The sequence below is a fragment of the Astatotilapia calliptera genome, chromosome 5, assembly GCF_900246225.1.
Source record: "Astatotilapia calliptera chromosome 5, fAstCal1.2, whole genome shotgun sequence".
NCBI lineage: Eukaryota > Metazoa > Chordata > Actinopteri > Cichliformes > Cichlidae > Astatotilapia > Astatotilapia calliptera.
Window position 1 is genome coordinate 3,388,627 of NC_039306.1, and position 14,158 is coordinate 3,402,784.

The following is a 14,158-nucleotide window of genomic DNA, read 5'->3' on the forward strand; positions in this document are numbered from 1 at the left end:
ACCTGAAATGCTGTGGTTGCTGGAGACGAGATCAGGTAAGAATTTCATTTGTGATCTTTGGTGTTTGACTGAGAGTGCACTCCTGCCTCAAACCACCACAAATTCGTAGTAACTGAATTTAATGAAGATTTAACCTTCTTGTAGTTTGTGTGATAACATGTTCAAATGTTTTTAAAAAGTAAAATGTGTCATATATGTGTCATAAAAAAGTTAACTGATTAGTTCATATATATATCTATATATCTATATATATATGTTAGAATCATCTCCTGAATACCAAATACCAAAGACACGGGATTGAATTTTCTCACCCACCCACACAACCTAGAACAAATCTAAAACTGATACGAAAGCTGTAATGAAATTCTTGACAGACGCCTCTTTCCAAGCTCTGTTTTAGTTAGTGTCAGTTACTTATGGTTTAATGTAAAACTTGTTACGTGTGTGTGTGTGTGTGTGTGTGTGTGTGTGTGTGTGTGTGTGTGTTTGCACGGTCTGACAGATGAGAAGAATGACATCAGTGTTTCTCAGACGTTTTCTGGCGTGCCTCCCCCATCAGAAGCCAAAAATGTTCACGCCCCCACACTCCTACAACATTTTTCCTTTATTTATTAAAAACATGACCCAAGTTGACTTTTAATTACAAAAATGTCAACCTGCTAGCATTAAAACATGTGTTTATTTTCTGAACATAAGTTATATAATTACATTTTAAGCTTGATTTATCATCCTGTGCTGAATCTCTGCTCTCGTGTGTCTGCGTTGCTCTGCTGATGTTGGACTCTGATGAATTTTAAACGGCGTGAAAAGTAGAGAACTTCAGAACTGACTGAGTTTACGCTCGTGTTTAAATGATTATTACACACACGTTTACTTTGGCAGACTGATAGCTGTTGCAACTAGCACATTACCACTGTGAGCCCATTAGATCTCATTCAGCAGAGACATTATCCTTGTGTTAATCAATATGATGTTTTCACTGCATGTTACCACCAAGTGGACCATAGATGCTGCAGTTCACGCAGCTACAATGTATCAACTGCACAATTTTAATGGAGCCTCAGTTTCACTGCATGTTATCTGGTTGCCCGGCTGCAGGGGCCCACAGATTGAAAGCGCCTTCATGAGACGGAAAATGAGAAATTCACAACCAGAAATCATAAAATCATATCTTGTAAATCATTTATTGTTTGTATGAGAGCGATGGGAATTTTGTTTTTTTGTGCAGTAATGAAGAGCAGAGACCAACAAGAGACAAAAAAACAATATTGTTCGTATTAGGAAGATAATTATAGCAACAATACTTTGCTTCAGAATCTGGTAAATCACTGGCGTGTAGTTCACTTTCACTGAATTCTTTTCTTTGCTCATCGTTCAAAACAAAAACAGCTGAAAAAGGTTGATCTGCGTTTTGTTTGCCTCCTTTCTTCCTGTAAAGTTCTTTAAGTGTTGACATATGCAAACATGCGATTACTTATTCATGAAAAAACTCAATCTGCTTGCCATTATTTCTTGACCAATAATGAAAACCAGAGCGTTCAGGGTCTCTCCAGCTGCGTGCCTCTGCATGATTCTCTATTTATGATGCACAAGCTTCAATCAACACTGTGCACGGTAAGTAGAATCTGAGATGTGCTGATTCGGCATCTAAGACGTCCCACAATTACGTCCAGGCTCACACGAGGACCCAGGATGGACCGTCCACCACCGCCCAAAGGAGGTGAGTGGGAAGAAAATCACCTTCTCCTGCTGGACATCATCCGCTGTGGCTCCTGATGTTGTTCCAGCTAATCAGATCAATCCTCAACGTGACTCTCAGGTTTCATCAGTTTGATCTGATTCATGTTCTGGCAGTCACACCAGCTTTAGCGTCCACGTTTATAAAATTGTTGATAAACATGTGGAAACGCTGGCTTCCTTTAAAAACAGTCCAAGTAAAAGTGGGTTGTGAAAGCCAACTCCACTCTTTGCTCAGTCACATATCTCTCAGTATTAAGCTGTCCGTGTAATAAACTCCAATATCCTCACTGCTTGTTTTCTCGCCTTATATTAACGTTTTCTTAAACATAGACGTTTTCTGTAGAAAGACTCGCAGCAACAGAAATCACAGGACAAACTCATAGAGGTCATTCAGTCCTTACAACAAAAACAAGGTTGTAAATATTTTTTGCTAACTCACCTTTTCAGTATTTGGAGGCTTGCAGGCTGCTGTGGCTGCGAGCTGTCATAGAGCTGCTGCTCAGAGTCGCTGCATCATGTTTGCCATCCTGCTCCCTGTTGGAGCAGTTTTGATCTGACAATTATCTGACTAATAGCCTGGCGTGCTGTGGGGTGAAGGCTGTCCAAAAAGTTTGCGCTCCAGTTTTGATGAGTGAAATTCTAGTATTTGAATAGTGTGTTAGCAATTTGCAGGGATCTGTTTGAGAGATGAAGCTCCTCACCAAGATTTCCAGGAATTGGTAACTCAGAACGCCACCCTTTTATCCAAGTATGGCTACTTCTGGCTGCAAGAGCCCAATATGGCAGGGACCAAAACACTAGCGCTGAGGTTTCACAATCACACTACAAAAATGATGGGTTTGTATAATTTGCTGCCCTGTGTACCATCTGGAAAGTACATTTTCAGAAATCTGCAGTCTCTCCAGTCTTTTGATATCTGTTAACAAACAATCACTGTCTGTGAAATATCTGGTTTGTTGATTAACATGTTGCAGTGCTTCCACATGGCACATGTAATGCAATTGCTCACCAAAGACCAAAAACCAGCCAATCACTCAAACCTCTTTTCCATTGTTGTGCTGGTGCAGACTGTCCTCATCTCAACAGATCTGAGAAGCAGACGTTGGGTCCATGGGAAGGTGATATGGCAGCCAGAGGCCGTAGCACCTCCCATAGACACGGACATCAGCTATCTAAATCTTGTCTGTGTTTCGGTGCCGGTCATAGATAGTGGCACTATAAACACACTGATAACATCAAAGAGAATCTCGTATTCCCTCCTAAAAAAGTAGGTGAATACCTTCATGCTAGCCACAGATTTCAATTCAGATTTGTGGATAATATTATTTATTCCTATTTACAGTCTTTATTAGACAGTGACAGTTTAATGGGGGCAGCCCAGGCTACAGTAGCGAACTCGATGCCTGGTAGAACGATGCCTGTTCTACCAGGTGAGCTATGAGGGTCCACATTCATGCCTTTTACCATTAAACACATTCTCAAATGTCATATAGGAAAGTACCGTGAAGCTGCCAGTATGCTCCAGCTCTGGAAACCCCTCAGTCACCCTTTCTGTACCAGCCGGGGTGGAGTGACTGAGTACCACAGAGTGTACCTTTTCCAACCCAAAAGCAACAATCCAACCCACGTCTCAAGCGACTGGCTGGCTGTGTGGGTGAACACTTTTGGCACTTCTCATGTGTACAAACCAGCACAACCATTTTAATAGCTTCCAGCACAGACTGGCTGAAAATGTGTGTCGTTATCATCATATTTAAAGGACAATCACATTTCAAGCAGACGAGATATGTTCTTACATGATCCATCCCTTATTTTCCTCAATATGATCCTTGGTTATGAAAACAAGTCCAGGAGACATGTAACAAACAAGGTCCTCACGAGTCACATGACTTTAACCATTATTGTTTTAAAGTCACTATTTCCTCAGTTCAGGGCTGTACCATATCATATCCAAGAGGTGTTTTAGGGTTGTACCATGATGGTGGTGAAGGTGGGAGCCATTGTTTTGAAGCTTTGCTATCATTAGGATGGTATTTCGGAGGAGTTGAAGGTCGATACCGCTGTGGTATTTAAGCTCCGTTGGATCAAACCATTGTGGAGGGTGAAAGGTGCCTTTAAAAGTCGTAGGGTCGTACCATCATGGAGGTGGCGCGCAGAGAGTAGCTGGGACCTTTGAAGTGGTGCCACTTGATGCCGTTAAGCTTCCTGATGTTATGGCCGATGGAGTAGTACACACCATTTAGGTTGGAGAAACCGCAGGCATCAAACCACCAACCTGATGGAGGCAAGAGGGAGTGAGAAACAAAAGCCAACTAATAACACTAATGCAGTAATAAAACAAGCAGACTGCAGTGGTACAATTTTACTTTAGGAGCACTTGAAGCATATTTTGAATGGAGGAGTGACAGCTAATGTGAACCTGCCAGATGTTTTTATTTAGGTCCAATTAGAGAAAACAACTCAACATTATTTCAACAATGTTTACTAATATTTTTATAATGAACTGTGGGTCTTTAATCGTTTCAAGTAAAATAAAGTTTGTATTAAAAAAAATAAATTAAAATTTTTTTTTAAAAAGTTGTTTTCAAAAAAGTGCTCAACTTAAAATAATGAAAAAGTGTAGTTTGATTTTCCCTTTTCTTATTTTTCCTTAACTACCTCTCATGTGTGAACCAAGTCACATTTAAATCCCTCGTCTCACGTCTCGTCTCCTCCTTTGAGTTTTCTGAATAAAGCATTTGATTGGCGTAGTGGCATCACGTGGGGTGAGTTTCAAAGCGTCTATCGACTACATGCATTGACTACCATAAAGACAAAGATGAAGGCTGCAAACATTAAAACAACATGAGCATAAAAACAAGAAAAGTTCTGCTTTGAAAAACAGAAATGATCTGTGAAAATCTACTAACAGGTAAAGAACGGCGTCTCATCCACTGTGATTGGGTCCCCGGACCTACGCTCCCAAAGTGCTCATTAATTCTTTATAGCATTACAGAGCACGTTTGTGACGAGTTACCATAAATATGTAACCCATGTTTTCAAATGTCAGTTTCTTTGATTGACAGGTGTGCTGGTTGTCGCAACTCTGCTAGTTTGCTGCTTGTTAGGTTGTGTCTTGTTGTGCAGTTAGCTGCACTAATAGATGGTTAAAGAAGTTTGAGCTTTGTTTGTTTCTTTGTTTTTTAGCACTTATTAATGGAGTGCATTTATACAGCGCTTTTCAAGGCACCCTCAAAGCGCTTTACAATACCACTATTCATTCACTCTCACATTCACACACTGGTGGAGGCAGCTACAGTTGTAGCCACAGCTGCCCTGGGGCAGACTGACAGAAGCGAGGCTGCCATATCGCACCACCGACCCCTCTGGCCAACACCAGTAGGCAGTAGGGTAAAGTGTCTTGCTCAAGGACACAACGACCAGGACAGAGACAGCAGGGGGATCGAACTGCAACCTTCCGGTTACAGATGAGCTTCCCAATCCCCTGAGCAGATATTAGCAGATATCTGTATTTTTGTGATGCACCCATAAAGTTTTTGAAAGCAGCTTGCTAACTGAGCTTGCCAATAAATATGTTCACACACATAAATGTTCACCACAATACTGAAGTGCCACTTGAGTCAGTGTCACTGACTCACAGGCGCCCTCTGCTGCCCTAAAGCCAATTTGCACTTAATTTCTATTGAAAGGGAAGAATAGAAAGTAGAACAGTTCCCTGCATTGATTTTGGTCAAAGTTTTAAAGAGTCTAGAAACCAGTGTGTGATGTCACTGTGGCTGCCGTCTTTGATATACAGCTAGTGCTTTTTGAGTGAGTGGCATGTCCTCTCTGATATTTGTTTAGTACTGAGAATGTCATTCTGAAATAATCACACAAGACTCATATCTGTAGAGTTTCCTCAGTACAGGACACAGAACAGGACACATTTCTGTTTAAGCTCCATTTAGATTTATAATTATGTTTGTTCTAAGCCTGCACACAATTAGAAATGTTTGACAAACATAAAAAGTTTTTAACAGTGACTATAAAAGCAATAAAATGTCAGCAGGGGGACCCACTGGGATCTGTTTCTCAGTTTTGTAAATAAGTGACACGTGTCCGAAAATAATACTTTCATTCCTGATCTCAGGATGTTTTTTTTTCTTTTAGAAAGTTTATATTATTTCCATATTTGGGGGTCATTTTCAAAGTCTGACTGAAATTTCTCCGTGAGAGAAAACTGTAGCTGTACATGTTTCTGTTCTTCGTCTCTCTCCTTACTGTTACTCCCCTCGGTTTCTTATTTCGTCTGTGTCACCGTTTCTCTTTCACTCAGTAAATTGCTGTGATTTTAAATGACTCACTGTCTAATGGTGACCACTGGCGTCTTTTTCTCAAAGGACTTGACGTTTTGCCGAAACGATTAAGTTAATTCACAGCCAATCGAGGGGAGTCTAAAGAGCTGTTTGTCTTGGCGTTGGTGTGAGATGAAGGGTGGTGCAGTGAAAGATGATGGGGACAGATGTTTGAAAGAGCAGAACTTTGGGGGGAAACACTGCTAATTTTGATCTGCAAACAGCAAACAATGTATTTGTGAATCATCATGTGTGTTTTATTTGTTATGTCAGTAGTAAACGTTCAATAAATGTATCCAGTTGTTTCATGGTTTTCATGGTTTTAAGTCAAATTGTGTCTTTGCAACACACAGACTACATCCAAGAATGCTGAGGTGATTGTTGCGGTGATTTTGTGCTTTATAAATAAATTTGAACTGAACCTTATTATTTTTTAATTCAGGTGTTTTTAGCCCACGTGCTAAAGGTGTATAAAATCATGTACCTATCTATGCCTTTACAGACATTTGTGAAAGACGGGCTTGTTCTAAAGAGCTCACTGAAACATACTCCATGGTTTCAAACATGGCTCCACGATCCTCCTAGGTCTTCCATGACCGGCTGTAAGTTGTGTTGTTAAGTGGAAGTGTTTACGAATCACAGGAACTCAGCCATGAAGTGTGAGAGCATGTAAAGTTTCAGAGCGGGGTCACAGAGTGCGTAAAAGGCCCCACGTTTATGGCCAAGCAGCTCCTGTAGGTGGGATGACCCAGAACTTTTGTCCATGTAATGCATGCAGTGTTTCTATTTTCTCAAAAATATCTTAGTATCTCAACTTTATGGAGTATTTCCAATACATAATCTCGTTTATTTCATTTGTTTGCTTTAAACTGCTGACGAACAGAAAAGCTTCTACCTCCAGTGAGCATCATGGCACATTTGCAGTGTTCACAGTTGTCGTTGTCTTTGTCTCGGGTGCTGAAGCCGGACCCGTGGGTGGTCAGGCTGCTCTGCTTCCCTGCTGTGCCACTGTAACCTCTCAGATACAACCTGAGGGAGAGGAGACACACAGGAGGACAGGATCTGATGAAACAAACACTGATTTAATCTTTTCTTGTAGACAGGACGTATTTACAGTACATCTATGAGGCAGTTAATCCAGCGGATCACCATCTGGTGACTCTGTTTTTGGCAGGACCAAGTGTGTTGGTCCTTTATGGAATTCACTGAATTCTGACCACCCATGGGACCGGCTTTATGGAATTAATGGAATTCCATAAGGTGTTTTTATAAAGCTGTGTGAAAATCTTTCTGTTGCTCAACACAATCACAGACGAGTGCATCCACTCACTGAAGCATGCCAAAAACAGTTCCCCAAGCTGAGCTGCAGTGTTATCAGTTTTCATCAAATTAACAGCAATTTTCACAACTAATAAATTATAAAGAGTTTTTTTCCCCACAGACACTCTGAATAATGCAGCATCTCATTTCCTCAGCTGACAAGATCAACAATTTCAGGACATCATTTTTGGGGCTTATGAATCTGTGGTCTCACCATGTCATTAACAATTTAATTATAATTAATAGCAGGAAAATAAATCGCAGAGTTAAACACAGCAGTATTTCCAAAACAATCAATATTAGTCTGTTCAAGTTTGAATGTTATACACGCCTTCAGATGTAATCAGCAGCTTTTTATTTTCATTATTATAGTAAAAATAAACTCTAAAAACATTAAAGTAAAACACTGTCTCTGTGTGTGTTTGGACTGCGGTTGTACCTGTACTGCTGTCGCTCACTGGTCAGTGTAAATCGGTCATAGTGGGAGTGGGCGGAGTTTCCCTCCCAGTCCATCATCTCCACCCTCATAGAGTAGACACCTTGATTGGTCAGCAGGTGCAAAACTTCATTACCCATCCAGTACTCGCCCAACACGTCCCCAAAACCCTGCAGGGAGAATCATAAGAGGAGCACTCTTTACACTGATAACTCAAACTTTGGGACTGAGATAAATCCTGGTGACTGTGACACAAACGCACCATTTTGTACTCCCTCCAGCTCCTCTGGAAGTCCACGCTGCCATTAAACCGTCTCTGGAAGACTGTCCAGCCTCCACCACTCGTCTCCATGTCACAGTAAACCTTCAGGGGGAGAAACAGAAATGACTGATCATTAACTACCAATGATGATTTAAATTATATTAACTGTAACTATTAGAATCACATTATTCTAAATACAAAGACACTTGAATATAAAGACAGTTTCTCTTTCTGTTGAACATTTTGAGGTCATTTAAACATAATCGTTGAAGCTGATTATTAAGGGCAGTTGTTAGCTAGCAGGAAACATGACAAAAAAGGAGTTTGATAAGAAAACTCCTGTTAAAGCCATTTTATAAACATTTTAATGTACAAAAAAAAATTCTGACTTGCTGCCATTTGAGTCGCCCTTTGCAACACTGCACATGTTTGCTGTTGAGGCGTTACCTGCACAGGTTCAGTCCTGTTGCCGATGTAGATGTGATACAGGCCGCTCACATAGTGACCGGCCTTGTAAGCATCTGCACAGTCCCTCCACATCTGGCTCCTGGGAGGAGCTGCTACATCAAAACGCCAGAAGATTGTGAGAAATATAAATGTACTGTGTGAAAAATACTACATGTGTACCTGTGTGTGTGTGTGTACCTGTAGTACTAGCCACCATGTTAAGGAGCGTGTGGACAGACTCCATCAGCTGCGTCTGTTGTCTCTGCAGGGCGGTGTTGTTGGTGCTGGCGACTCTCAGCCGCCTCTCTAAAGACTCGATGGCCGCCATCTGAGTCCTGATGACGGACTGAGCCAGAAAAAAGTTTCACTGCTGTTTAAGCATTTTCTGCTTTTTGGTTCTACATCCCCACAGACTTGAAAATGTACTTTTTTGTTCTTTACTTTGACTTTTTACTTTTAATGATTTAACAGTTTTACAGATTTTAACATTTCTTGTAATGTTTGACTTTCCCTCACCAAGACAGCCCAGATTACAGCAGTGAAATCATCATCTACGTGCTTAAAACTCTATAATTAACATTTATCACTCAAGTTTAGAAGCTTGTGGTTTTTAAACCACTTGGGCTTACAAATATCATGTGAGGCAAAAATCCATGTTGATATTTGATTTCATAAACTTAAAAATGTTTCTGATGGTGATATATAAAATTACAAAGGTTTACTAACTTGAAGTCTATTCTTCTCCTGCCTCATGTCCTCCAGCTCTCCTCTCTGCTTAGACTCCAACATCTGAACTTTGCTCTCCAAATGACTGAAACAAAAGAAAAAAACAACTCAGCTCACAGCAGCACAGTTTTTGTTTCAGAGCTTTTTCCCATAAAGTAAACGAAAGAAACTGCAAAAATGCTTTGATTGCATAATTTACACAAGTCAAAGACAAAGTAGATCTTTGTGTTTTGATGATACAACCAACAAAGTTAATAAAATGCTCTGCTGTGAGTTTTCTGACTCATGTGTGTTATCAGCTCTATGCATGCTGTTTGCTTTTAACCAGGTTAGACTGCGGTGGCCCTAAAGTGCAAAACAAAGCAACAAAAAGAAAAACAGAAGAAAATCTCAGGAAATAAAACGAGACTTCACTTTAGACAAAAGTTTATTTTCTTTATTCTTGAATGAATAACAGTCTCAGTCATCCCGTCAGAGGACGAGAGTAATGGTGACGTTTTAATAGTTTTATCAAGAGTCATGTTGAACTGTGGTGATGGAGGGTTTTGGGTGATGCACAGGCTGAAAATCCTAACTGGGTTTGCATACAGAGTCCATCACTTCATGCTTCTCATTCTGCTCCTCTGCTATATTTTTTCTTATACGTTGCACTTAGATTTAAATTTTTCATATCTGGAAATGTGAATACAAAGGCTTTCTGTTATAAACTCTGCTGTCACACTATTTTTTGTTGTACTAGGAAAAATGAGACTCAGTAATATCATCACAACAGAAATAAGAAGCTTCCTTAAACATAAGAGATGCTGGTGTCCTTCGCTGCACGCGGTTTCGCAGTTTGCCTCACAGTTCAGATGTGAGTCAGTAATTGTTCTGTGATATTTGCAAGATCGCACAAATTCCACTGTCTGTATGAGTCTTTTAAAACCTGAGGACTAATATTATTTTTTGGGAGATCAAGTTTTTGTGCAGGTTGTTTTTTTCTTTCTTTTTCAGATGCAAAGAGAAAAGCTGCCTTTCTAGTGCTGCAGGCCTGGTGTTACACAAACACTTGTAAAGAAATAATGGAAAAGGGCCCAGGAGATTCCACACTTACAAAACCAAAATGTAAACTAGAAGGGTTCTGGAACAGCTCACTTTATTCAGTCACGATTTCTACCCTTGTAATAGCTTTACATGCATGCAAACAAGCAGCATAGGACAGAGGAAGAAATGAAGGCTTTCCTGAGAAATTCAAATTACATCCAAGTGAAGAGCAGGAGCAGCAAAATCTTGATAAAAACATTAAGGTGGTCTGAAAGACTATATTCTATTCTGTTTTTGATGGAGCGGAGTCTTTACCTCCCGAATTACTCCGTCTCATTAGCGAAGCTGCAGCAGCGAAATAAAGATTAATATTGCGACCATCATTTCTGGTGCCAGATCAGACTACAGTTCTCGTTATCTGTGCAGCTGAACCAGCAGTAGAGCTGCTGAAAATAGACTCCAGCCCACAGTTGGGTCAACAAAGTATGAGCCAAATGAATGAAACCCGATGAAGGAGTGGCAGGAGTTTCAGAGGGGAACGTGGGACACTCGAAGTGGCTGAACTTCTAGTTCAAACTCGCTAAGAGTGCGTTGGTCTGCAGGAGTCCAGTGGAAAAATGTTATCTTCTTTTAAATGTTTCTACAAATAAGCTCCATCTAAGTGACTTATGTGGTGAAAATATGCTGAATACACACTAACTGCTGGCAGCCATTATCAGAACACTTCTTTTAAATATAGTAATTTGAATCAGCTGTGTTGGATCAAGGATACATCTAAAACCTGCAGGACACCGGCCCTCGAGGCCTGGAGTTGCCCACCCCTGATGTAGTGTCTTTGTCAGATCCACGCCTCACTCATAACATCTGTTTTTTTAACAAAACACTCAGCTAAATGCTCCACAATAAGATTTCGTGTCTTTACCGTCAGAGATTAGCGTGTTAGCATGCTAAGTAGCCAACCATACAGTCTCTTGAGGCTGATTCAAAGGACCATTAATTCTGCAGTTTTTTAGATTTTAAGATTAAAAATTTGACACATAATGTCATTTAACATTGTTAATAATCTCTGTCTCTCTTCCACAGCGTGTCTTTATCCTGTCTTCCTTCTCTCACCCCAACCAATCACAGCAGATGGCCCCGCCCCTCCCTGAGCCTGGTTCTGCCGGAGGTTTCTTCCTGTTAAAAGGGTTTTTCCTTCCCACTGTCGCCAAAGTGGTATTTCATAGGGAGTCATATGATTGTTGGGTTTTTCTCTGTGTATTATTGGAGAGTCGACCTTACAATATAAAGCGCCTTGAGGCGACTGCTGCTGTGATTGGTACTGTATAAATAAAATAGAATAGAATTTAATTTAGTATACAGTAGTATACAGTAAACACTTATTTCTTACACACTTTCTACATAAATAAGTAAACTGATATCAAAAGATTTAGGCTTCAATACTCTGCTGTAGTTCTGTAATACGTGAATATGAATCTTACAACCACACGTCCACTTTCTGAGAGGTGTAGCTGACATAAGTCAGACGTGAACCACCATCATGCTGTATCATGCAGCTCGTTTACAGCGATGACTGATGTTATTCTACATTAGCAGGTGAGACTTTGGTCACATTAGGAGCTGAAACACGCTATCAGCTTCTGCTTCTGATCACTTCAACATGCTGACCCGCACATGAACGGGGAAACGCTAATGTGGTGTGGACTGATGGGGAGCCACTGATCGCTGTGGTTTGTGCAGCATGAGTGAAGTGGTGTTTGTGAATGTGTGTGTTAAAATGTGTGTGCAAAGTTTATGTACTCTTGTAGATTCAGACAGCTGTTTTACTGAGGTCTCAAAAGTATGCGAGCCAAAAATGTATTGTGTGGGTGTTTATGGTTTCAGGATTCTAGAAGTCTCTACTCCTAGAAATCAGGAGCAATCGGGCACAAAAGACACAAAGACGTCAGTTTTGTTGACACAAACTTAGACACGGTTGCTAATAATGTGTTCAGTGATGCAATCTACTTTGGCTTCAGTTTGAAGATGAAGCTGGATAAAGTCCAACTTGGGACTTTAACAGATTTCAGATCTGTATCATGTCATCTGACATGTTATCAGCTCTTCTTTGATTGCATTGTCAGACTGGTTTGGTTTCCCATTTTCTGTATCTGGACCAAACATGACACCTACATTTGTTTAGAAAGGTCTCATCGCCTTATTTCCTTCATACGTGTCAAAGTAAAATCCACATGAAAGCCAGGACGATGGGCTCCCAGCAGAACATCTCACGATAACGAGATGATCAATGTTACTGATTTGTTATCGACTTCTTTGTGCTTTTGATGTTGTGGCTGATCATCAGCGAATGGTCCCCTTGCACCACAGTCTCACACACTCGCACTCTGTTTGTCTGTTACTGTAAACATGCTCGATAATTGCTCTGCATGTTTTACTGCACAGTGCACGGTCCAAGTTCACCTCACAATGAAAAATGACAAAAATATTGTGTCTCCAAATATTTCTGCGTCTTGCAGTAACAGCTGAGGACATATTTACGTCGCTGCGATGATTTGCTTGTATTTCAGATGTTGTCACTGATAAGCTGCTCGTCTTTTTTCCCTGTCAGACTGCAACAGAATATGTTTTAGATGTTGATCTGTCTCGGGGGAAATCTCAGAAATATGCCACTATTAAAGAGGCTGATCATGGACGCACGCTGTTGAAGAAGCAACATTTTGACATCATGTCTAGAAGCAGATCCAGTATGTAGCAGGAATGCTAAATCTGTCAGCTACCTCGTGTGCACTGCAAAAAATAATGTATATAAGCCTTCTCCAGTCTTTTTTTTTCTCGCTGTCGTGTCCGGCAGTGTAGCAATCAGAACTGTTTTCTGAATGCCAAACAGATTTACTTTCACAAGTGGAGCATTACGGCATTTGTTATAATGGTGCACTTGACAGTCACATTTTATTAGAATTTTATTGGTATTTTTTTTATTTTGGATCATTACAACCATAACGGACAAGACCAGGGGGAGGGAAAAGAAAAAAAGAAAGAAAGACCCAGCAAGCACAGTGCAGGAGCCCCAGTGCAGGAGCCCACGGGGGGATGCAGCACCGAGCACACAAAGCCTGATCCAACGACATCATCTGAACATGAAAAAATAAATACTTGACTTCCAAATACATAAAACTGCAAACAGGTGAATATACAGTGCTTATATATACAGTGCTTATTAAATGTATTAGACCACCTGTAATAAATACAAGAACACACAATGTGTTTGACGTCTGTCAAAACCTCTACTAACTATACTAAGAAAATAGCAAAATAAATCCACCTTTTTACCCAAACTTGTCATAAAACAAGTAAAACCTTCAGTCAGAATATTTTTGTTTGTTTGATTTCAGGAACACTTGAAACAAAGATTTACACCCAAAATACTGACTTTTGCTTTTTAAAAAATTTACATTTTTATATGTAATTTATAACAGAAGTAGAATGTAAAATATAAAATTTAATGTAATCTGATAAAATTAAATTTACTTGATTGGTATACATTCAGTTTACAGCAAACCTATTTTTTCTTAATGATCATTTTCATAAATGAACATTTGATTCGATATATTTCAGCTACATTTTCATTAAAAAATGGCTTTATTTTTATGAGGGCAACGAAAAATGTATTAATAGCTACTAGAAAAGCTCATCAGTCATACACATATTATCCAATCAGTTTCATTATGTTTTGACAAAATATAACATTGGGATCCTGATGAGGTCATAGTATATAAAAGATAAACATAGTCTCCAGTTCTGAGAGTAAAGTCAGTGCTGAAGTGCCTCAAACCCAGATTCATTTCTCTGACGCCAAAAGAAGTCTAGTTT

General features: G+C 40.0%; 1 protein-coding gene across 2 annotated transcripts in view; it reads right to left on the minus strand.

Moving 5' to 3' along the window:
• Window positions 1–664: 664 nt before the first annotated feature.
• angpt4 (angiopoietin 4) overlaps window positions 665–14,158 on the minus strand; it is a 70,513-nt gene continuing 57,019 nt past the window's right edge. Inside the window, exons 4-10 of one of the 2 annotated variants that reach the window (XM_026166677.1) lie at window positions 9,266–9,350; window positions 8,738–8,885; window positions 8,540–8,649; window positions 8,093–8,194; window positions 7,834–8,000; window positions 6,970–7,103; window positions 665–4,015 (exon numbers count right to left, since the gene is read on the minus strand). In XM_026166677.1, the coding sequence (XP_026022462.1) occupies window positions 3,855–4,015; window positions 6,970–7,103; window positions 7,834–8,000; window positions 8,093–8,194; window positions 8,540–8,649; window positions 8,738–8,885; window positions 9,266–9,350 (907 nt within the window). In that variant the 3' untranslated portion in view covers window positions 665–3,854. Of the gene's footprint in view, window positions 4,016–6,969; window positions 7,104–7,833; window positions 8,001–8,092; window positions 8,195–8,539; window positions 8,653–8,737; window positions 8,886–9,265; window positions 9,351–14,158 lie in introns of both variants that reach the window. The other variant, XM_026166676.1, reaches the window with a different exon arrangement.